Below are 25,274 nucleotides of genomic sequence, written 5' to 3' on the forward strand. Positions count from 1 at the left end.
TCCCCACTCTATAACTGTAAGTTAGCGAAAAGAAGAATTCCAGGAACCAAAGTAAGGGAAATGGGGGATGGGGGATGGAAGTAAATTTTGCTTAAGAACCATTTTGTTTTGTCTTTTCGAAAGTGTACATTGGCGGCATTAACGACAATTTCAGTAGTGAAAATGGTAATAGCAACTTCCTCAGCACTACGGAATGTGAACTTACAACAACTCAAAATTACAGTATTATTGATATGCACGTCTACTGTACAGGAAATACACATCAAAAGTCTTCTTAACGAAAACAACTCAGGGTACTATTTGTTTTTCTCTTGCATTTTGTTGAATTCATTGCAGGACACAAAGGTTGAAGAAAAAAGCCACACTTGAGACTTGCCTGGACTATTACAATGTTGGGTTTTTTCCCTTGGAGATAGATGCACTGAATTTGCCAAGGAATTACGTGTTAGGAGTGATTGCACTTCCATCCACATAGAGCTTGCAGAAAGAGAATTTTAACAAGCCCAGCTGTCAGGGGTTCAGAGGGGAGGGAGACTTCAGCTGTTCATGGGTACCTTATTTGAGTAAAAGAGAGCTACACCACAGACCTGTGCCATCCAAAAGAAAAAAATACTCAGGAAAAAAAAAAACTATATTTTTCTTCAACAACTGGTTAATAATTGCGTCATTCCAATGGCAGAAGTTCATTCACCGTCTCCTTGTCCCTCCAAATTTTAAGAGAACAGTTGAGTATTGACAGAACACACTAATTTTATTCACGACTTTTTCTATTCATGAGTTTTCTTCACTGCTTATTTTTATTCATAAAATATCACGATGATTTAACAACATAAATGGTCGTTAGCTTTGAGCACATTTGAGACTACACACTCATGGTAAAAGCTAGCATAGAGTTTAAGTCTTTCAAAATCCCAATACCACTACTGCAACTTGAGCTTGTCATTACTACCCCTAAACTGCTGTACTCAACTGCGCTACGACAGCTTGGCTATATTAGGTAGGGTCAAAGAATGGCTACAGAAGGCTGCATTTACAAGCTTAATCAATTAAATTTTTTTTTATTTAAACTCCACTTTCTTTTGGTTTTGGGAGCAAGTTCATTTTACTCCACCCTCTTTATATAGGAAAGTGGAATTTAGAGAGCTCTTAATTTGCTACTCAATTTCAGTTCCTTCATCTGAACTACCCTAATTAAAAATTGACAAATTGAACACATTAAAAGCGGAACTTAAAAGACAAGGAAAAGATATAACTCCTAAGCTTGTCATCACTCCTGTAATACGTCCTTTAAAGAATCAAGCCATAATGGACCCACATGAGGAAAGAACTAAAGCAATTCAGAGAGACAGTAGATAGGAGAGATTTCCAACCCAAGGATGGTGGTGTTAACTATCTAATATGGTAATGATATCACTCCTTCTCTTCCAGCAAAGCATGAAACTTGTAGTAGACAAAGGACCAAAAAAAAAAAAAAAAAAAAAGTCAAGCACGAGGAGGTCCAGACAGGACTAAAACCATTAGCACTTTGGATGATATTTTACAGGGAAGATATCAATCAACATTTAGGGGGACAATAGAATTTATATGCACAGCCGTTCAGCTAAGTCATCAAAGCTAAAAGTCAGTGTTGATTATAGTAACACAGCATAACAAGAGGCAGTAATGGAGATGGAATTCTCTGTCTGAAGAGAGTACAACAATAACAACAACATACCCAGTTGAATCCCACAGTGTGGGGTCTAGGGAGGGTAAAGTGTATGCAGGCCTTACCCCCACCTTGGAAGGTAGGGAGGCTGTTTTCGAAAGACCCTCGGCTCAAAAGAAAACAAGAGAAAATAGTCAGATACAGACAAGCAAATCAAAGCAGTGCGAATATGAGAAATAACAAGAGCAAAGAAGTCATGATAAAACAGCATGGAAAGACAAGACCCAACACATAAAAAGGGAATCAAAGGGCAATAAACAGTAGAGCAAAACTACGCCTACTAGTGCGAAAGAAAAGCAAGACTACCTACTAGCCTTCTATCCTAATCTGAGCCCTTCACAACCTCCTATCTAAGGTCATGTCCTCGGTAATCTAAAACTGCGCCATGTCCTGTCTAATCACCTCTCCCTAATATTTCTTTGGCCTACGTCTACCTCTCCTAAAACCATCCATAGCCAACCTCTCACATCTTCGCACTGAGGCATCTATGTCTCTCCTCACATGCCCAAACCTTCGGCCTCGCTTCCCGCATCTTATCCTCCACCGTCATGTCCCACCTTGTCCGGATGTCTTCATTCCTCATCACATCTACTCCTAATGTGCCCACACATCCACCGCAGCATTCTCATTTCCGCGACTTTCATCTTCTGCACGTGAGAGTTCTTGACTGGCCAACACTTTGCCCCCATACAACATAGTCGGTCTAACCACCACTTTGTAGAACTTGCCCTTAAGTTTTGGTGGCACTTTCTTGTCTCACAGCACTCCGAAAGTGAGCCTCCATTTCATCCATCCTGCACCAATACAATGAGTGACATCATCGTCAATATCCCCATTACCTTGTATAATAGACCCAAGATACTTGAAGCTTCCTTTCTTTTGGATGACCTGGGTACCAAGCTTCACTTCTATATTAGCCTCCTGAGGTACGCCACTGAACCTGCACTCCAAGTACTCTGTCTTGGTCCTACTCAACTTGAATCCTTTAGACTCTAACGTCTGTCTCCAATCCTCTAGCTTAGAGTTAACTCCGCTACGAGCCTCGTCAATCTCTGTCTGAAGAGAGTATTGGTCCAAATCTTGGCAAGAGCTTTCATATATAATATATGTTTTTTGCAATTACTAGTTGCTTGCTGCTGCCCAACTGAAAATCAAGAGGCATTAGGCAACAGTAGAATTAGGTTGACACTTCTCCAGACATTCTTCATTTATTTGCACCTAAGATCTCTTGATTACATATGCACAAAGAGATCATAGGAAGAAGACTAACTCTACATGTTTAGTTGCTCCTTCACAAAAACAAACAGCAACGCAGGCACATTCTGTTTTCAGCAGGATAGAATAGGTGAATAGAAAAACAAAATGGACAGATTGTAAATATTAGGTTCAAAAAAGGAAATGAAACTATAAGTCAAGCAAGTGGATAAGCATGCTTACGACCCCGATACAAGAAGAAAGTCAACTTGTAACAAGTGAACTTCCGCAGTATCATTCAACACCCATCCCCTTCGTCTTTTGCTATAAAAGAAATAATCATAAAACGAGCTAAGCATTTTCCAAAAGCAGCACAATACTACATTCTCAAGCGACCTTCCTTATCCAAACAAGGGTCATTAACCGTGCACTTATATCACAGAACATAACCAGTTCAAAGTCCGGATAAAGGAAAAGCGTTAGGGAGTGTCCGAATTTCCATGTTTGGTTGGTCAGAATTTTGGAAAACATTTTCTCTAGAACTAAGTTCCTTAAAGATTAGGAAAACGACTTCTTTGGTAAAAGTAGGAAAAACAAGTCCATAAGTAACATTTCACATTGAATGTCCCCTCCCCACCCTCCAAACACACCCCACCCCACCCTATTTTCCAGAAAAACATTTTCGATGAAAGCCAATTTCCGTGGAAAATATTTTCCTTCATACCAAACACACCCTTAAATTAGCCAAATTCTCTTATAAATGAAACAGATCAATGTGGATATAGAGAATTCATACAACCAACCAAAATTGATTCAGGCATAATTATTGTTGTAAATGCAACAGCCTGTAATACCCAAACTCGCAAAAACGTTATTCCGATGCATTAATCTTCCCATGTAACCTGTGTGTTTATACAAACAAAACAAGAGAGAACAACAACTGCAAGAAATTCAAGTTTCTAAGACGAACCTAGATAGAAATTATAGTCATCATCAACTCCGCTAAACCTCGGGAACAGCACCAACATCATCAGAAACCAAAGAAGCATTTTTAGTATCCAATTCTTGGGGCTTGAAAGAAGGCAAAGGATTATCACCTTTAATAATCCAACCAAGAGCATAAAAAGATAAGTCAGCTAAAATCACAGTACCCCCAAGCGTGGAATACCGTTATAAGTCAGCTAAAATCGCAGTACCCCAAGCGTGGAATACCATTTGCTGTATTGTCTAATAGCAAACTTCCATTGTTCTCTTAGTGTTGCTGGGTCCGGGTTCGTCCGGTCCGGCGGGTTTGGATAGTGTGGAGCCCCGGAAAAACCACTGTTAAAGCATCCAAGATTTTGACTTCGCTTATTATTTAATAATCTTATTTTATCCTTTTCCCTTTTTTTTTAATAATAACTCTACCACGGACCTACATTCTTTATAATATTCTAGGTTTATTCTTCAGATTAATAGATGTGTGGCATTATGTAAGATAGAAAACAATAAAGAAATTGCTACTTATAAATCATCTCATTAAGGATAAAATGGGAACCTTTTTACGACTAAAAAGTAAAGAGTGTCACATAAACCAGGACATAGTGAATACAATTTATCCAATGTCACATAAACCGGGACATAGTGAATACAATTTATCCAAACGTTATATTCATTAAAAAAAAAAAAATTGCAGAAATCCAAGTATGTAAGACTAACCTAATCAACTTCGCTTGACCTCCGTAACATCATCACTAGACGAAGAAGAAGAAGCATTTTTATTATCCGATCCTTTGGGCTTGAAGGAGGGCAAAGGATTATCACCTTTAATAATCCAACCAAGGGCATAAAATGATAACCCAGCTAATATAGCAGTACCCAAGCATGGGAATACCATTTGCTGTACTGTCTAATAGCAAACTTCCATTGCTCTCTTACTGTTGCCGGGTCCGGCGGGTTTTGAACAGTCTGGCGGGTTTTGACGTTGCTTATTATCTAATAATCCTATTTTATCCTTTTCCCTACTTTTTTATAATAACTCTACCATGGGCCTACTTTTCCTTAAAATATTGTAGGTTTGTTCTTTAGATTGTCGATATGTGGCATTATGTAACCACAGAAATCCCTCTGTCCCAATTTATATCGCACTCTTTACTTTTTAGTCAGTCCCAAGAAGAATGACATCTTTCTATATTTAATAACTATTTAACCTTAATAAAATGATTTATACCCACACATTTCTACAATTTATCCAAACGTTATATTCATCGAGACAACAACATACCCAGTGTAGTCCCACAAAGTGGGGTCTAGGGAGGGTAGAGTGTACGCATACCTTACCCCTACCTCGAGGAGATAGAGAGGTTGTTTCCGAAAGAACTACTAACGACAAAAACTGCAAGAAATTCAAGTCTCTAAGACTAACCTAAAAAAAAAAATTATCGTCATCAGCAACTTGGCTTAACCTTGGGAACAGCACCAACATCATCACTAGACGAAGACAAAGAAGCATTTTTATTACCCAACTCTTCGGGTTTAAAAGAGGGCAAAGGATTATCACCTTTAATAATCCAACCAAGTGCATAAAAAGATAAACCAGCAAAAATCGCAGTACCCCAAGCGTGAGAATACCATTTACTGTGCTGTCTAATAGCAAACTTCCATTGCTCTCTCAGTATTGCTGGGTCCAGCCGTCCAGGTTCATATGGGTCCTACTTTTCTTTATAATATTGTAGGGTTATTCTTTATATTGTTGATGTGTGGCATTATGTAACCACAGAAATCCCTGTCCCTATTTATATCGCACTCATTACTTTTTAGTCAGTCTAAAAAAGAATGACACTTTTTTATATTTAATAACTATTTAACTTTAAACTTCTCATCTTACCCTTAATGAAATGATTTATAGCCACGCATTTCTACAATTAATCCAAACGTATATTCATCAAACAAGAACAACAAAAAGTGCGAGAAATTTAAGTTTCTAAGACTAACCTGAATATAAATTATCGTCATCATCAACTTCGCTTGACCTCGGGAACATCACTAGACGAAGAAGAAGAAGAAGCATTTTTACTATCCGATTCTTTGGGCTTGAAGGAGGGCAAAGGATTATCACCTTTAATAATCCAACCAAGGGCGTAAAAAGAAAGCCCAGCTAAAATAGCAGTACCCCAAGCATGTGAATACCATTTGCTGTACTGTCTAATAGCAAACTTCCATTGCTCTCTCAGTGTTGCCGGGTCCGGGTTTGAACGATCCGGCGGGTTTGGAAAGTGGGGCGACGCGGAAGAGCCACTGTTAGAAGATCCGATTTTAGGTGGATTTGTTGAAGGGAGGTTATCGGTGGGTTTAGGGTTTTCATGGTCAGTCATTGTATTTGGTTAAGGCTAAAGGCAGAAGGGAAGGAGAAAGCAAAATGTTGTTTTACATTAGCTTCTGTGGCGCGAGTACAGAGCATCAGCATTTGACACGATTCTAGCATTTTTTTTTTTTTTTTTTTGGGGAAAACATCACTAATTGCCAACCTAACCCAAACTAATTACCCGCCCATGCCCCTATTCAAACTATTTTCGCTTCTACCCGGCCCAAGCCAAACTAATTACCTGACTTTTCCCCCTCGTCCAAACCCCTTCCTCTATAATATCATCGCAGTATATTTCTATAGCATATTGGTATCATGGAGAATTAAGAGAAGGACTGAAGGAGTCCTCCTGATACTGTCTCAGTATATTTATCTAGCACGATGGTACCATGATCTTGAGAAGTGTCTCGTTGAATGACCGAATCAGTTCTCCATGCTACCATCACAAAGATATGTATATGGCGATGGTTTTGGAAACAACCTCCTTATCTTTCGAGAGAAGGGTAAGGTCTGCGTACACTTTATCCTTCTAAGACTCCACATTATGGGATTTCACTCGGTATATTGTTGTTGCTGTTTGATGGTATCATAGAGATTTTTTTTTTTTTGAGAAAAGTGTGTCATTTTTAGTAAATGAACATGATTATATATTCATAATACCAACAACAACATACCCAGTGATGGTATCATTATATACCGTCTCAGTATATTTATATACCATGATGGTATCATGGAGGACTAAGAGAAGGATTGAAGCATCTTCCATGATACCATCTCAGTATAATTATATATCATGATGGTATTATGGAGGACTAAGAGAAGAATTGAAGCATCTTTCATTATACATCTTAGTATATTTATATACCATGTTGGTATTATAATTGGGGGCATCTTGGTTAAATACCTTTGATTTTTTCTTGGGGTACGAAAGTAATGGGGGTATGAGCGGGTAGTTATTTTGATTTGAGGGGGCATGCCTGATCTTTTCCCATTTTTTTAACATACACAACGGTAGCAGCCCGTTTGGATTAGCTGATTATAAATAGTTGATAAGCATTATATGCTGATAAACACTTTTAAATGTTGAAACTAGTTTTATAAATAAGCAGTTACGTGTTTGGAAAAAAGTGTTGAAACTAATAAGAAGCCGTTGATGTGTCTGCTAAAAAGGTGCTAATAAGTTATTTTTTAGTAAATTTACAATTTTGTAAATTTAAAAGTATTTATGTATGAAAAAGGATGAATGACGGATATAGCATGAAGAGGAAGTTAGATATTTTATTCTAGAAAAATTATTTTGAGAATTAAAAAAAAAAAATATTAAGGATAAAAAGAGTAGATATCATGGTCAAACTAAAAGTGCTTATAAGCTCAAAAATAATAAGTTGGGAGTGACCAACTTATGACTAGTTTTGACTTATAAGCACTTTGAGTGTTACCAATGATATTTGGCACAAATATCTAGATTTAGTGTCATTTACACTTTACTTCTTATCACTTTCATCGCAGTTTTGAATGTGAATTGTTGTATATAAGCTTATGTTGGTATGTTTATATGAATAGGTACAACAAGGACCAACGAAGGGTATTCGAGGCGGTTTTTGAGTGATTCCAAGGCTATGTACGACGATTGAATGTTGCGAAGGAAGTTCCAGCACTTGAAGGCAAAATACGACCACTAAAGGGTCTCATGCGGCGGCCATGCGCCGCACATCCAGCGCACAAAATACCCCTTTCTGATTCTCAGACATGTTATGCTTTGGCCGTGCGGAGCACAGCGGATGCACAGACACAGATCATGCGATGGCCATGCGACGCATGACCAAAGCACAAGCGGCGTCAGTTGTCCTATTTAGATCGGGATTGGGCCCACTTATCTCATATTTGCCCTAGCTTATAAATAGCCGTTTTTACCTTAGAATACAGGACTTTTCGACCTAGAGAGAGTAGGAGCCGCCGTGGAGGCCGGAGATTATTGGGTTTTATCTTTTCTTCTCCTTATTACTAGTTGTTATATTTTCTTTGAATGATTTGTTGTTTGTCATGTCTATGTGGAGCTAAACTTCTCGTTCTAGGGTTGTGGTAGACTATGATTATTGATGTTTGGTGATTATTTCTTATCTTAATACGAGTTGTTGAGTTTGATTGCTTCTTTAATTCTGTTCATAATTGCTTGATTGTTTGACGAACGGTTAGGTTCTATCGACTATCTAATACACATGCTTGGGAAAGATGTTGTTAGATTAGAGAAGGATTAAAGAGGGCGTGATACGATTATCCCTATAGTTGGGCTAGGATTTGTGCTAGGATAGGAATATACCTAGGCACCGCGTTCAATTAAATACCATAAACGAATTGCGTTCTTAACAAGTCAATTCCATAGGAATATAGGCGGTGGAACTGTTTTGAATAGGCGAGTAGTAGTTCGGGAGAATACTACGAGAGTTAGTAATCCGGTAAATTAGCAATCACCGACAATTCGAATTAAAGGAAATAGTTCGAAAACTCAACAGATTGGTGAACCAACCGCAACCCTAGAACATTCATCTCATTGATAATATAAAAACCCGCTCTTTCTTTGTTGAAGTTCACAAATTGTATCTTTTATCTTCAATTAGTTTATAATCACAATCTTCGAATTTCATCTCTTGTATAGATAATTTGGATAGTTTAATTTAGTTGACGGTTAATCATAACTCCCTGTGGGTTCGACATACGATTTCTAAAATCACTATATTACTTGTACGACCACGTACACTTGCGTGTGCGTTTGGACGCAACAACCAAAACCATAAATAAATTAAAAATTGCTTATAGACGAGCTTATAAGCTCAGCCAAACACCCTCTAGGTTTTTCTTTTAAATAATAATAATAACAGCTTCTTTCAATGATGGTATGTATTTTATATTGTATTGTATTGTATTATTTTAATAATAATATTTTGAGTAAATTATACTCCTATTTTTTATTGTTTCATTCACAAAATAAATTCACGCTGTTAACAGAGAAAAAATAGGGTAGAGGTAGAGTAGGATAGTGTATAAAATGAGATTATCAAATACTTAATAAGTAAGGACAATATGAGAAAAAATATACTAATGATGCGATCATATCAAACTAGTCGTCTCACAAAATGACATATTTCATCGCTCCATAACAATAAATTTAATAATATGATTCAATAAAATTTAAATAAATATAAGACAATAGGTACCAATCATCCAAACAAGCTGTTAAATAAATTTCATTGGGGATCAAGAGAGGGAAGGCTAAAGAGAGCAACAAGTAAGTTTAGCTTCAAAAATTCTTTACATGAGTGCTTCCATTTTGTTTTTTCCTTTACTTTGATGACTATTGAGCGAAAAAATACAAAATAAGAAACTCTAAATGATCAAAAAATCTTTTTTTTTTCTGTCCTAACTTATGTGATATTTTATTTAGTCGATCACAAAAGAATGACATTTTTATATTTAGTAACAATAACAATTTGACTTTTAACTTCTCATTTCACTCTTAATGAAATTATTTATAGTCATACAAATATTTATGGCTTATTTGTGAGTTTTTCATCTTTTAATTGCAGTAGAAACTCTGACAAGAAATCAAAATTAAAGGTCAAATCTTAGGAATCCATTCATAAAGCTCACAAACATCCACCAAGGGGAAAGCTAAGGTTATGGTATTGAAAGGTCAATTCCTTACCATATGTTGTTTATAGTTATGTATTAATGTTGTTAGTGATAATAGAACATAGAGATTGCTACAAATAGAAGGTTTTTCAATCCAAAAACCTAGAAATTGAGATTTTAGCTTGGATTATCGTACCAGTCAAACGCCAGCATTTAGCAGTAAGTAACTAAGAGCCCGTTTGGATTGGCTTATAAGCTGGTCTGCCATTTTTTAACTTATTTAGGCTCCAGGAGTTGTTGAGGTGAGTTGAGATGCATTTTTACTAATGTTTTTTTTTTCCTCACAAATAGCATGCTTATATGTTTGTAAAGACACCTTTTGAGTGTTAATCTATGTTTGATTGGAAGGGGCAAGCATGCATTATGTATGAGTGATCAAGCTTTATGCGTTAAGTTATGGTGAAAAAGGTATTTGCTTGATCTCTTTACGCCAAGTTTACTTGTTTTAAATTGTTTTGTTCATCAGGTTACGTGAACTCATAAACAATTGAAAACATCAAAAACTTGGCATAGAGGATTAGATTAAACAACTCTTTTAGCAATGGTCCTCCATGATAGAAAGCACTAGTAGTAGAAAAAAAAGAAACCAACATCTGAAAATAGAAACAATAAAGACGAGAGAATACAATGAGCAAAGCCAAAGCTAAAAACTACGTAAGACAGACAACCTAAATCCTAATCAACACACTTAATGGAAGATAGCTATCAGACCCTAGCTATAAGGATTTTTATTAGTTAATCATATTTATGCTCCAAACATAAATTACAGTAGAGTTTGTAGCTTCTGCACAAAAGCATCAATATAAGAATCCTCAAGCCCTTTGCTCAATAAGAACTCCCTCCACTTTGCGCGATTTTCTCTTATTTTTCTCCCCTCTTCACACTCATCATTCATTAACATTTTTATGGCCTTACAAACACCTTCTCTAGTAAACAATCCATTTTCTTCATCTCTCTCAACTTCCACTCCAACTTTCAAGTCTCCACCAAACAATCTTGCATTAATAAATTGATCACCAAAGTTTGGGACTAACACCAATTGACAATCATTAATCATGGCTTCTGATAAAGAGTTTCCACCACAATGAGTAACAAAACATCCCACAGAAGGATGAGTTAACATCAATTGTTGATCTGCCCAACCTGTATGAACAATGCCTTTTCCTTGTGTTCTCTCTTTGAAACCTTCCGGTAACGCCTCTTCAATTGTCTCGGTTTCAAAAGGCGGTTTTAAAGCAGCAAAAAATGGAAGACCGGTAAGTTCAAGACCTAAAACCAGTTCTTGAAATTGGTCTTTCTTGAGCTTGCATTCACTACCAAAAGCACAGAAAATGACCGTCTTGTCTGGGAATTTTTCTAGCCACTTTGACCAATTTTCCTCTGTATTTGAAGTTTCTTCTATTGGTTCTGGCAAGATTGGTCCGGCTAAAATGACTGGTTTCTTGAACTTATTCTCAACAAATTCACAATAGGGTCCTTCTATTTCCCGAGTTGTTTTGAACGCAGTGGCATCCCCATCTTGAAAGGCCAAAAGCAAACGTTGAGTGAACGATACAGAGTTAGAGCCAGAGCTACTAGAATCTTTTCCCATCGAATGTAGAGCTGCAATTAAACGAGCTTCATGTTTGTGGAGTTTGATGGATGAATTAACAGGAAAACCAGGTGGAGGTTTCATCATTTCAGCTTCCGGAGTCGGTTTTTCTCCACGCATAAGGTAACCGACAGATGAAGGAGTAATGGAACAGTAATGAATGGACTTAACTCCATATTTTCGAGCCACGGATGGAACCCAATATGCAAAATCATAAAGGATGAAGTGGGGTTTGATTTCTTGAATTAAAGACTCAAGCTTTGGCTCTGTGAGATCTAATGCTTGCCAAAGAAGATTCTGCTTGAAAATAGGAACATCCGAAGTTGTTTCGGCTCCGAGTGGGAGTCCTTCAACATGTGGAACCGTGATGGATCTGAAGTTTATGAGTTGCGGATAATGATTGAATTTTTCCAACTTGGGAAGTGTCTTTGCAGGATGAACAAAGAAAATTTTGTGGCCTCTGTGTGCGAGTTTGTTGGAGAGATGAAGAAATGAAGTAAGATGGCCCATGGCATACCATGGATACATAATGAAAGTGAGCTTCTTGTCCTCCATTTTTATCTTCTTTGACCTGCAAAATGAACAATTTGTATCAGAGTTTAAGTTCTATACACTGACAGTATAAATTATTTACGCAATCAAGTCACTTATATGGTAATTACTTGATAAGCGTCACTTGACAGCATAATAGAAAGAATAATTAACCTGCCATCACACTCATTGATAGTGTGTAGAAATCTTTACACTGTTCAATGCGTAAAACTTAAATTCTTTGTATCAAAAAGCAAGTTAAACTAGAAGGTAGAAATTAGAACTGCTCCTCACTTTTCCAATAGAAAATAACTAAATGGTACTAACACATAAATGCCACATTTGCACAAATAAATTACTATCTGGTATTTGAGTTTCATGATTCATTCTTGAGTGATAATCCAAGCTTACATAAGGAAAATGTATATTATAAAGTAAAACAAGAAAAATATGTGTCACTGAAAACGACTATATATCTCAGCGATGGGGGTCCTAAACAAGAAAATTGGGAAGGACAAAAAGAATGTAGAAAAGGTTGTTCCTATTCTTAACAAGAAAAGAAGCAAGGGGTTAAAGTATTACCAATTTACTACTATTAACCGGAGGTCTCAATCCCAGTCATGAAAATGGAGAAACTTTTGATGGGAAGAATTTTTCCTTTAACGAGTTTTACGTTGCATGAATCCAAATTAATCGAATCAGTGATTTTTTGAAAGTAGAAGGCTAAAAAAGTAGGATCTTTCGATGCATATCAACCAATGTATCAGAAAAAACTGATCAAAGGATTTAATCAAGAGGGATTCATTTCATTCAGAGTAAGGTTTCTCAAAAACTATAGGAGAAAAATAGCTGAAAGGAATATATTAAGGATCAAGATTCATGCAACAAAATAGAGAAAGTATAGGAGTAAACACGTGACTAGCTATGAGCTTATTTCTGAGGTTTTAGTTCTATGGATTAATGAAGAATAACTCAAGCCAAGTATTTTGGGTAGAAATAAAGAACGGAAAAGGGCCAAAATTACCCCTGAACTTTGAAAAATAGTTCATCCATACCCTCGTTATCTTTTTAGGAAATTATATGCTTCTTATATTATCTTATGGGTCGATTATACTTCTGCTAATCCAGCTGTGCCACGTGGCATCATCCTAGCCCTTCAAAATTATTTTACCCTCAAATAATTTTTTACTCACTAAAATAACTCAATCCGACCCGAATTTTTTTTTTCAAAGAAAAATAATACGGAATTATTTTTATATTTTTTTTGGAAAAATTTATCCGTATTATTTTTTTTTAAAAAAAAAAATTCGGCCGGATTGAGTTATTTTAGTGAGTAAAAAATTATTTGAGGGTAAAATAATTTTGAAGGGCTAGGATGATGCCACGTGCAACAAGCTAGATTAAGGTATAATTGACCCCATAGTATAACTGTAAGGGTATAATTGGCCCTAAAGTATAACGAAGGGTATGAATAAACTATTTTTCAAAGTTCAAGGGTAATTTTGGCCCTTTTCCGAATAAAGAATTAAGAACGTAGTTATGATTTTAAATTATGTCATAAATATTTTGGTGATTACAAAAGAAAGTGATTGGGTTAGAAGTGTTCACTACTAAAAAATCTTTATTTTCCCACTAAATTTCCCACTGAATGTCGGTGGGAAATATTTAAATAGTAGTGTTTTCACACGGAAAATTTAGGATATCTCCCAGCGTTTCAATGGGAACTTATTTCCCACCATGCATTTACAGTGATCTGGTCCGGTGCAAAAGAGGTACGAAAATCATGTTTTATAGCACACATTTTCCACCGAATGTCGGTGGGAAAAACCTCTATTTCTAGTAGTGGTTTTTAATATGATTCTTTTCATGTAATTATTCGTTAAGAAATGCAATACAAATAACAAAAAAATACATCAACAAAGAATAAAAGTATGGCAACTTTCTTTCAAACTTAAAATGAGGCATTGTTCTCGATACACTTGATCCGAAAAAAGCGAATCGTCTAACGATTTCATTCAATTTTGATACTCTTTCTCTTATAGATGAACTAGTGAGCGCGGTCATTTAAAAAATTAAATTATGATTAAGTAATTTTTGAATTGTAATAATAAAAACATTCATCTTTACTTTTTATCAATTTTGTCTTATTTACACATTCCCCAACCGTAATATTCCTAGATATAGTAATATTCTGAAGTTTGAATGTTTCTTTGTTAAATCCTTCAACCTCGTTTAACTATTAACGCCGATCCCTTGTTGTGCTATTTGTCAGAATTGGATGATATCATATATTTAATCGACAAAATGATATTATCACGATTAAACATCCGATTCTTTAGAAACATAACATTTAAGTATATATAGTATACTTAAAGTATGTATATATATATATATATATATATATATATATAAAGTTATATAACCTAGGTATATTGATATATATACATATATTCTTACAATATTTTAGGTATATGTAGTATATAGTGTTAACTTAAGCATATAACTTAATATATATATGTATACACGTATATTCTGTATTGCTGACTTGCTGTTAAGCGCCGTTAGTCAAGAAATATTTAAACTTTACTTATAAACTTGTATAACATATGTAAATATACCTACAATATACTAATAAATATTATAATATATATATATATATAATACAAAAAACAAAAACAAAAAAGTTTTGGAGCATTTTAACCGGACCGGTTCCGGTTTGAGGTTTCAAACCGGTAAACCGGAACCGGTTAAACGGTTCCGGTTTTTTAACCGGAAACCGGCCGGTTCCCTAACCGGTTACCGGTCCGGTTCCGGTTAAACCGGTTAACGGGCATACCTCCACCAAACAAACACATACAATACATACAAATTTACACAATCCACGAAACAGTGGATACGAATAGAGGAAAAATGACGGAAGGATAGACTGGTTTGGGCTTTTCCTCTTCACCAGGAAGAAATAGGGGGGGAATTCCATTATTAGATCACACACTCAGAAGAAGAACACAGTAGGAGGAGATAGATATAAAAATACACCATAAAGAGAGAAAAAAAATAGAGCATGAGAGGAACCCATTTTTTCTTTTCTCCACTCGTCTTCACCCATTTCCCCACACCATAAACCACCCATCAACCATCGTATCTCCACCACCATGATGACCACCTAAAACCTCCATTGAAACAAGTCCTCAACTACTGTTTCACCATCTTAATAACCATGAAAACCAGCTAGTAAACTAAACCACCGAGAAACCGCCATTTCCGGGGTAAAGTTGAGGTCATCGGCGGAGTTCTTGTTCGAGGTCAAAAAGTCGAGGTTCCTACAAGTTCTTATTTGATCGATAAATTTCAGAGGTGCTATGGCATAAAAGGTCCTATCTTTATGTAACGCTTCGTATCTTTAAACTAAGTTACGTTCATGATTCAGGACTTAGGAAGCCAAGACGGGGAGTGTTGGAATTAAAATTCATTTCAGTTCAGCGATCCCAGTTTTACATCAGGTTTTACGGACCATAAAATGGACCATAGATGAACCCCAGAAAACCCAGCTCACTGTAATTGATTTACGATAGGGTTTTACGGTCCGTATAATTTTTACGAACCGTACTGTTGTACCGTAAATATGGAGGAAAATTACCAAGTTTCTGTAATCGATTTACGGTCACCTTTCACTGACCGTAAATTTTTTACGGACCATAAAAGGTACCGTATATCGGCCAAACAACTGAACAAAGATATAAACGTGTTTTCAATTCTTTTTTTCATATTTTTCATTCTCTCCAAGCCCTAGAACGAAGGTTTTTCCTCTCCTCATCCTACTACGTCAAGGTAAGTCCATTCCAAGCCTTTTTAGTGAATTCTAACATGTATCCATGATTCCTAAATAAGAATTCATTATTTCTTACCAAGGGTCTTCAAGAAAACCCATCTAAAGGATTCAAGATTTCATGTGCATCCTTAAGTGACTATATGTTGCACCTTTGATGGTAGAAAGGTTATTTTGGCAGATAGATGTTTTGAGAGTAGATACTTGAAAAGGAAAATGATGGAAAAACTTGAAAGGAATAGGAGATTTTGAGGAAAAAAGGTTACAATGGAAAGAACAGATTTTGAGTTTCCTTTTGTTTTTTGTCCTCGTACAAGACAAACAATTGTCACGAAAAACTACAACTCTATATAACTGATGAACACTCACAAAAAAAAAAAAAAAAAAAAAAGTACTTTGTAACTGATTTAAGATAACAACAAACCAAGAAAAACAACCTAATCAAGAAACCACGTTACAAAAATTATGGTTACACTTCCAACATGTATAGGGAAAACTTTAAGTTTAACTTGAGTATCTAATTGGCCAATTAGTGGAGGCGATCTGATTATTTATTATCAATGTGAATTGAGTTAAAAGAAACGTTGGTTTGAGTTATGATCTTAAATGAGCTCTTTAGGGATATGACGACAATACTTTGAACCTTTGATTTTATTTAACGCTTAGTTGTTAATTAATTGTGAGTTTGAGTGGGATGGTTTACGAATTATTTCAAATCTCGTTGTTATTGAAAAAAAAAAAAGAGTTGAAAATAATAATTATAAGGAAGCGAGATGGGTTGCGAATTTACTCAAAACCCTTTGTGAAAAGATTGAAAATTAACCAAATAATAATAGTCTCGTATTTAAGAGACAAACCAAATCCTTTTCATGATAGATTCTCTTAGGTGCGCTTAAAATGTTGACCATGTGTTCGATTACGGTCCTTGGTTAAACATCAATTAACAACTCAAAAGGTTCATGTGTATGGTTACGCTCCATGACTTTCTAATAAAATATGTGGGCCATGTGTGTGGTTACACTCCTTGGCAAATGCAAATCAACAAATTCAAAGAATCTCATGCGGGGTTACCCTCCTTGACTCTATTATTAACTCAAAATTATTAGAAGAGAGAAATCAATTTGAGTTTAGCCATGTGTGCGAATACGCTCCTTGGTCAACTCTTAATAATTTAAAAGAAGCTTTGTGTGCGGTTACACTCCTAAGCCGATAATGTAAGTCACGTTTCTAAACTAATTTGAAGTAATTAAGCAAGTAAAATAAATGCGCCTTATCCAAGATTTAATTTTAGCCAAGTATAAGTCAATAAAGCGACCGTGATAGAACCACGGGACTCGGGAATGCCTAATACCTTCTTCTCGGTCAACAAAATTCCTTACCCGGTCTTTTGTTTTCGAAGACCAATAATAAATAAAGTCATTTCCTTTTGATTAAGGATTCATAAGGTGACTTGGAATACCAAATCTCAATTCCAAATAGCGACTATGAACAAATAAATAATCCATTTTCAAAACGTCACTTCAATTGGAAAACCCTTTAACAATACAACACGTGTCCTTGGGGACAAAAAAGGGGGTGTGACATCTCTGGCGACTCAGCCGGGGACAATCAGAATTCGAGCTTTATAGATTGACTTGTATTTGAATCTCTTTATTTCTTGGATGTGTATTTTGTTTGTTGGCCTAATATGCTCTTTGCCTCCTATTTAATGCTCGGATAATATGTCCTCTCACGACCCCAGTGTATATACAAATTGTCCTCTCACGACCCCTCTGAATCTCTAACACTACTGTTCACTTTGTGTGCGATTACGCTCTTGGTTCTAGTTTATTAGTCACATATGTTAGGCCGGGTTGGACCACCAGTAAAGCCAAAAAACCTCTGCTATCGGCAATCTGACACTCCCCCCGCTCGAGTTGTCTGCTCGGGTAAGCCAGTCTAGACACCTTCTCCTTCAGGATGTTAAAACTAGCAGAAAAAGCCACAAGCAATGAAACCCTAGCAGGTTACGCTTTGTTTGCATCACTTGAATTTGAATTAGTGTGGCATGGCAAAGAGGCCGCGTCAGGTACTCATATCTTGCACCACTATGCGCATCCTTATTTGACTATATGTTGCATCTTTGAGGGTAGAAATGTTATTTTGGCAGATAGATATTTTGAGAGCAGATACTTGAAAAGGAAAATGATGGAAAAACTTAAAAGGAATAGGAGATTTTGAAGGAAAAAGGTGACAATGGAAAGACAGATTTTGAGTTTCCTTTTGTTTTTTGTCCTCGTATGAGACAAATAATTGTCACGAAAAACTACAACTTTATAGAACTGATGAACACTCAAAAGAAAAAAAAAAAAAACAAGTACTTTGTAACTGATTTAAGATAACAACAAACCAACCAAAACAACCTAATCAAGAAACCACATTACAAAAATTATAGTTTCACTTCCAACCTGTATAGGAAAAACTTTAAGTTTAACTTGAGTGTCTAATTGACCAACTAGTGGGTTAGGCGACTTGATTATTTATTATCAATGAGAATTGAGTTAAAAGAAACATCGATTTTAGTTATGATCTTAAATGAACTCTTGGGGGATATGACGACAATACTTTGAACCTGTAATTTTATTTAACACTTAGTGTTAATTTATTGTGAGTTTGAGTGGGATGGGTTACGAATTATTTCAAATCTCGTTGTTATTGGAAAAAAAAGAGTTGAAAAAAACAATTATAAGGAAGCGAGAAAGGTTGCGAATTTACTCAAACCCCGTTATGAAAAGAGTGAAAATTAACCAAACAATAATAGTCTTGGATTTAAGAGACAAACCAAATCCTTTTAACGACAAATGCTCTTAGGTGCGCTTAGATGTTGACCATGTGTTTGGGTACGGTCCTTGGCTAAACATCAATTAACAACTCAAAAGGGTCATGTGTGTGGTTACGCTCCATGACTTTCTAATAAAATGTGTGGGCCATGTGTGTGGTTACGCTACTAATTGGCTAGCGCAAATCAACAAATTCAAAGAGTCTCGTGTGGGATTACCCTCATTGACTCTATTTTTAACTCAAAATTATTAGAAGAGTGCAATGAATTTGAGTTTAGTCATGTGTGCAGATACGCTCCTTGGTCAACTCTTAATAATCTAAAAGAAGCTTTGTGTCCAGTTACGCTCCTAAGTTGATAATGTAAGTCGCGTTTCTAAACTAATTTTAAGTAATTAAGTGAGTAAAAGAAATGCGCTCTATCTAAGATTTAATTTTAACCAAGTATAACTCAATAAAAGTGAAGGTGCTAGAACCACGGGACTTGAGAATGCCTAATACCTTCTTCTAGGTCAATAGAAATTCTTACCCGGTCTTTTGATTTCGCGAACCAACAATAAATAGAGTCATTTCCTTTTGATTAGCGATTCGTAAAGTAACTTGGAACACAATAAATCATTCGCAAGTGGCGACTCTGAACAAATAAATAACCCATTTTCAAAACGTCACTTCAATTGAAAAAACCCTTTAAGGATAAAACATGTGTCCTTCGGGACGAAAAAGAGGTGTGACATCTATGGAAACTCTGCTGGGAACAGTCAGAATTCGAGCTTTATATATTGACTTGTATTTGACTCTCTTTATTTCTTGGATATATCTATGTTTGTTGGCCTAATGTACTCTTTGTCGCTTATTTACTGCTTTGATAATATGTGACTGCATATATAAATTTTCTTCTCTCACGCACCCCTCTGAGTCTCTCAACACATTTACTATTGTTCATTGTGTGTGCGGTTACGCTTCACAAAACTTTCTGTCTTAGATGATCCTGTGTGCGGTTACGCTCCTGGTTCAAGTTTATTAGTCACACATGTTAGGCGGGGTTGGATCACCAGTGAAGCTGTTATATCCCGCATTTTAGTGCAATCGGATAATTCGAAACAATCGCGGGAAGACAATAAGCGAGGCCATATTTTATTTTGTTTGGCATATGAGTTGCTTATGAAAAATTTAGAAGCGGAATTAATGAGGAAGGTCAAGGGCATAAAAGGAAATTCGCAATATGACTCGTGAAAATATGGAGAAAGACGAAGGGCAAATTTGGAAGTTGGAAAAATGTTTCATGAACTACAAGAACTAGCCCAAAAAATAAGTGGGCTTGAAAGTTTTTTTTTGGGAAATTTGAAGGCCCAACCGGCCATGTACATGGGTTAGGCCCATGATTAATTAACTCATGGGAATTAAATAGATGACTAAGTCATCTTTATCACAAAATTGTCTAGAGACTTCAAGAAAACAAAAGAAAGAAAAGAAGGAGAAAATCCAAGAGGCCTTTCGGCCATAGAAAAATTTCCAAGGAAAATTTGCAAAAATTCCTCCAAAAATCATTTTCTACCAAGTCAAGGGTGCTTAACAAGGTGGAGGGTTCATTAGAGCAAGAAAAGCACAAGTTCATGCAAGTTGGAATTTTAAGCAAGTTGAAGAATTAAGGAAGAAGGTAAGAATTCACTTTCTTTTCATGTTATGGATGGTTTTGTGTGTTGTAGCATGCTAAAAGTGGATGAAACTCATGGAAGGGGGAAAAATCTTGTTGTGGCCGTGAGGTGTAGTATAGGTGTGTATGTGTGGAAGTTATGTTTTACTTATTTTATCTAGTGCTTGGTTGTTATTGTTGTGAATACTATGTTAATAATGGAAGTTGGATGAATTTGGAGAGGTTGTAGTGTGCATGCTTGATGTTGGCCGTGTATGGTGTGTGTGAGTATGTGACCGTGCATGTGTGTGCATGGTGTGGCCGTGTAGTGGTAGTGTAGTGTGGAGGAAAATGAGTTAATTTTACTTAGTATGTTGGTTGTTGTTATGTGAATTCTATATGACTAACAAGAACTTAGTGAATTTTTGTGAAATGGTAGCTATTGGAGACTTGTTGTGAAAGTTCATGTAAAGGGAGTATTATGTCTTAGTATGCATGGAAAATAATGTTGGTAGTGTGGTGTTGTCGACATATGAATTATAATGTTGTTATTGTGTTCATCGAAGTTGGAAGGCTTTGAAGAAAGTGGTAAATTGAGATTATGCGTCTTGAATGAAATATGTGAACCGCTAATGTAGTTATTGAATTATGTTAATAGTTTGGCCGGGTTTGAATTCCCGGAGTGTGTTTGATGAGAATTTGACTAAATTGAATGTTGAGGATGGTATATTTACTGAGAGAAGTCTTTTAGAAATTTCGGTAGCCAAGTGGTTCCTCAAGATTCTAACTCTAAGTATACTAATGAGAGTTTTGGTAAACATGACCAATTCGCAGATTTTGACGAGATTGCAACGTAAATTTGAAGTAGCAAAAGGAGTGGAAAGAGGTATGTAAGGTTTCCCCTTCCTTTCTTGGCATGTCTTAGACGTATAGGCTTGATTTCGCGCCTGGGACCTTCCTAACTCCAAAATCCGCAAATGAAAATAGTTACTATTCATTCAGTAAGATTGAACCCAAAAGTGCATGAATTGTTGAGGAAATGTCTAAACATCCTAGAACTTGCAAAAATGAGACCCGATTACCCTAAGACCTTCATAAGTAACGTCATGACACGTATTATATGTAAGTTGTGTACGCCACCTCATTTGACCCGAGGTGGGCCCTTTGTTCCCGGATTTTCCTTGTTGTCCTGTTGACTTATTATAAAGTAGAATCCAATGGAAACTTTTGATTCGTATTCCGTCCTCAAAAGACAAGTACTGTAACCATGCTTACAAGGATATTCCTATGATGGCAATAGAGATGCCAGATATGATAAAGTGACTACAACGTCCTTATTTTCAAAAGTTGAAAACTATGATTTTAAAGCGTGACTTTTCTTCTTAGAAAGTTTATAAATGTTTTCAAAAATATTCATTTTTCTCCAAAATCCAAGTTTTGCGTTTTGATAGTTTTTATGACTAAAACGACGAATATGATTTTACAATGACAACGACGATGTCAAACATGGGTAAATGTCTATAACGAGTATGTCAAAAGCATGTACCTACCATGAGTATATCTATGACTATGTTTTACTATGACATATGTATATAAATGTGAATATGTAATGTATATGTTTATGGGGAAGTGGGAAGGGCAAGCGTGTCCACCCGATTCAACAGCTTATCATCCCGGACGCGGGATGCCGACGCGGATATGGGAGAGCCGTACGCGGCGTACGTGTATGCGATATATGATATATATATGACATGTTGTGTTGGGACAACGTTGGGGAGGGGGGGGAGAGCCGATGTACTCGTCCGTAAAGGTAAGAAAAAGATATCATTTCATCGGAATGTACCGTTTTACCGAATTGTCTTTATCGAGCCGCACCGTTTCCGAAATGTACTTTGAAATTTACGAAATGTCTTGTTCTTCGTATATGGGGATACGGGGCACTGTATTCTGGAAAAATGGGCTAGGCTTGCGTGGTATCTGGCCATGGCATACACACGTACAGTTACTTCGTACCGGATAAGCTCCGTACATCTATTCTCGTTATGACTTATACTCTATGTTCATTTACTATGTTATTATTCATGCCTTACATACTCGGTACACTATTCGTACCGACGTCCCTTCTTGTGGACGCGCGCGTTTCATGCCGCGCGAGTCAGCGGAGACGTACGGTTTTGGTTCTAGAAGCCTCACCAGCGCGGTACTTGGCGCTCTCAGGTTGTTTCGGAGCCTCATTCCCTTGGTACTATTTTGTGTATATATATGCGGGCACGACAGCGCTCGGCCCCCCTTCTTCCGTATATGTGTACTATGTTTAGAGGCTCGTAAGACGCATTTGTACGGTCGGATGTTTGTATCTTGGGTTATTGTATAGCGTGATAGCAAAGTTTATTATTCCATGTTTATGATGACGCTAATGTAAAGGTTCTGTAACGAAAAAAAAAAATGGCACAGCTCCTATGGCCCACTTGATAATGAGAATAGGATGCGAGATAAGGGGTGCTCGGTACAAGTATCGGGTACTCGTCACGGCCCCTAGACGGGTCGTGACAGAAGCCAGAAAAACTCTGCTACCAGGAATCTGACACTCCCTCGGCACGAGTTGTCCGCTCGGGTAAGCCAGTCTAGAGACCTTCTCTTTCAGGATGTTAAAGCTAACAGAACAAGCCACAAGCAATGATTATCCCTAGTAGGTTACGCTTTGTTTGCATCACTTGCATTTGGCTTAGTGGGACTAGGCATAGAGGCCGCGTCAGGTACTCATTTCTTGGATTAACATATGCATCCTTATTTAACTATATGTTGCATCTTTGAGGGTAGAAAAGTCATTTTGGAAGATAGATGTTTTGAGAGTTTGAGTTATGATCTTAAATGAGCTCTATGGGGATATGATGACAATACTTTGAACCTGTGATTTTATTTAACTCTTAGTTGTAAATCAATTGTGAGTTTGAGTGGGATGGGTACGAATTATTTCAAATCTCGTTGTTATTGAAAAAAAAAAAGAGTTGGAAAAAATAATTATAAGGAAGCGAGATGGGTTGCGAATTTACTCAAAACCCATTGTCAAAAGAGTGAAAATTAACCAAATAATAATAGTCTCGTATTTAAGAGACAAACCAAATCCTTTTAATGACAAATGCTCTTAGGTGCGCTTAAAATGTTGACCATGTGTTCGGTTACGATCCTTGGTTAAACATCAATTAACAACTCAAATGGGTCATGTGTGTCATTACGCTCCATGACTTTCTAATAAAATGTGTGGGCCATGTGTGTGGTTACGCTTCTTAGCTAGCGCAAATCAACAAATTTAAAGAGTCTCGTGTGGGGTTACCCTCCTTGAATCTATTCTTAACTCAAAATTTTTAGAAGAGTGCAATCAATTTTAGGTTAGCCATGTATGCGGATATGCTTCTTGGTCTCAACTCTTAATAATTTAAAAGAAGCTTTGTGTGTGATTACGCTCCTAAGCTGTTAATGTAAGTTACATTTCTAAACTAATTTTTAGTAATTAAGCTAGTAAAATAAACGCGTTCTATCCAAGATTTAATTTTAGCCCAGTATAAGTCAATAAAAGCGATCGTGCTAGAACCGTTGTCGCTTATTTAATGATTATTTGTGACTGCATATATAAATTGTCTTCTCTCACCCACCCTTTTGAGTCTCTGAACGCATTCAGTACTATTCATTGTGTGTGTGGTTACAATCCACAATTTTTTTTGTCTTAGCTGATCCTGTGTGCGGTTACGCTCCTGGTTCAGGTTTATTAGTCACACATGTTAGGTGGGGTTGGACCACCAGCGAATCTGGAAAAGCTCTGCTATCGGTAATCTGACACTCCCCCAGCTCGATTTGTCCGCTCAAGGAAGCCAGTCTCCTTGTAACGATCCGTTTGGTCGTTATAGCCTTTTCGGTACTTTTGACCCTTTACCAAGCTTGTTTAGCTCACATTTGACCTGAGGGGACCATTGACACACTTCTCGAGGTTTTTGAATATGATTTGGGTGACTTTGTAGGAAATATGAGCTTAAAACGAAAAAGAGCTGACTCAAAGTTGACCTTTAGGTAAACGGACCTTTTTTGTGAATCCATCGATTCCGAGAGGTCTGAATGGTCTTTTAGAACTTCTGCGTATATTCAGTTCGGTTCCCAATGCACTCAGGTGCATTTTGGGACTTGAGTTGGAAAGTCAATTTTGAGGTATTGGGGGTTAACTAGGTCAACGAAGCCTCCGTTGGAAATTTTGAGGCCACGAGTGTGTTCGTAGCATGTTTTTATGTATGTCTACATGTATGGTATGTGAGCAGATGGCCTCGGGTGATAGTCGGGATTTCGGGGCCGACACACACACACACACACACACACACACACACACACACACACACACACACACACACGGCAATAACGCTCCGGCGGTTACCCCCGCCACCATGGGGCCGCCCCGGTGGACGCGTGTTATTCTCCCCGCGGACCGCGGGACCGGGGACCGGGGATCGGCTATCAACGCACCGGGGGGCGCGGAAAGGGGCGACGGCGATTAGATTTATTAAATGTGTGTTAAAAGCCCTAAGTCCTTCATTCATTACCACTCCGACTTTAGACCTATTTGGGAGCATTCAAGGTTGTTATTCATAGAAGATCATTGTGGTAAGTTCCTTCACCTTCCTTTCCATTCCATGTTACATTATCCACTTTAGGAATCTATTAAGCATGCTAGTTTTCTTAAGAAATGGTGGATTGAAATAGGGTTTGGTGTGTTCTTCATTCGAGACTATTAAATCTTGATTTATTGATTGGGTTAGCTTCATTAAGCATAGAATTGATGATTCCTTCCTAATAATTGGCTAATTTATGGAATCGGAAGTTATGGTTTCTGTGGGAGAGCATTCGTATAACCGACATGTAACCACCACGTAAGCACATGGCATCTAATCTCTGCCCGAT

At 36.9% G+C, this 25,274-nt stretch overlaps 2 protein-coding genes across 4 annotated transcripts; both read right to left on the reverse strand.

Annotated features, from left to right (window-relative positions):
• Window positions 1-148: 148 nt before the first annotated feature.
• LOC132053419 (uncharacterized) lies at window positions 149-6,340 on the reverse strand. 3 transcript variants are annotated; one of them, XR_009414117.1, is made up of 3 exons: window positions 5,873-6,340; window positions 3,870-3,970; window positions 149-587 (listed from the first exon to the last, which is right to left on the reverse strand). XR_009414117.1 is itself a non-coding variant. In XM_059445448.1 (2 exons), exon 1 carries the CDS (start codon window positions 6,250-6,252, stop codon window positions 5,896-5,898), a length of 357 nt encoding a protein of 118 aa, XP_059301431.1. In that variant the 5' UTR covers window positions 6,253-6,339; the 3' UTR covers window positions 149-587; window positions 5,873-5,895. The 3 variants fall into 3 exon arrangements, 1 of the variants encoding a protein (XP_059301431.1); XR_009414116.1 differs by having other exon boundaries at window positions 3,870-3,996; XM_059445448.1 differs by lacking the exon at window positions 3,870-3,970 and having other exon boundaries at window positions 5,873-6,339.
• A 4,109-nt stretch (window positions 6,341-10,449) lies between these two features.
• LOC132053420 (cyanidin 3-O-galactoside 2''-O-xylosyltransferase FGGT1-like) lies at window positions 10,450-12,981 on the reverse strand. Its single transcript, XM_059445450.1, has 2 exons — window positions 12,637-12,981; window positions 10,450-12,094 (listed from the first exon to the last, which is right to left on the reverse strand). Exon 2 carries the CDS (start codon window positions 12,076-12,078, stop codon window positions 10,696-10,698), a length of 1,383 nt encoding a protein of 460 aa, XP_059301433.1. The 5' UTR covers window positions 12,079-12,094; window positions 12,637-12,981; the 3' UTR covers window positions 10,450-10,695.
• Between the last annotated feature and the right edge of the window lie 12,293 nt (window positions 12,982-25,274).

The sequence above is a fragment of the Lycium ferocissimum genome, chromosome 4, assembly GCF_029784015.1.
Source record: "Lycium ferocissimum isolate CSIRO_LF1 chromosome 4, AGI_CSIRO_Lferr_CH_V1, whole genome shotgun sequence".
NCBI lineage: Eukaryota > Viridiplantae > Streptophyta > Magnoliopsida > Solanales > Solanaceae > Lycium > Lycium ferocissimum.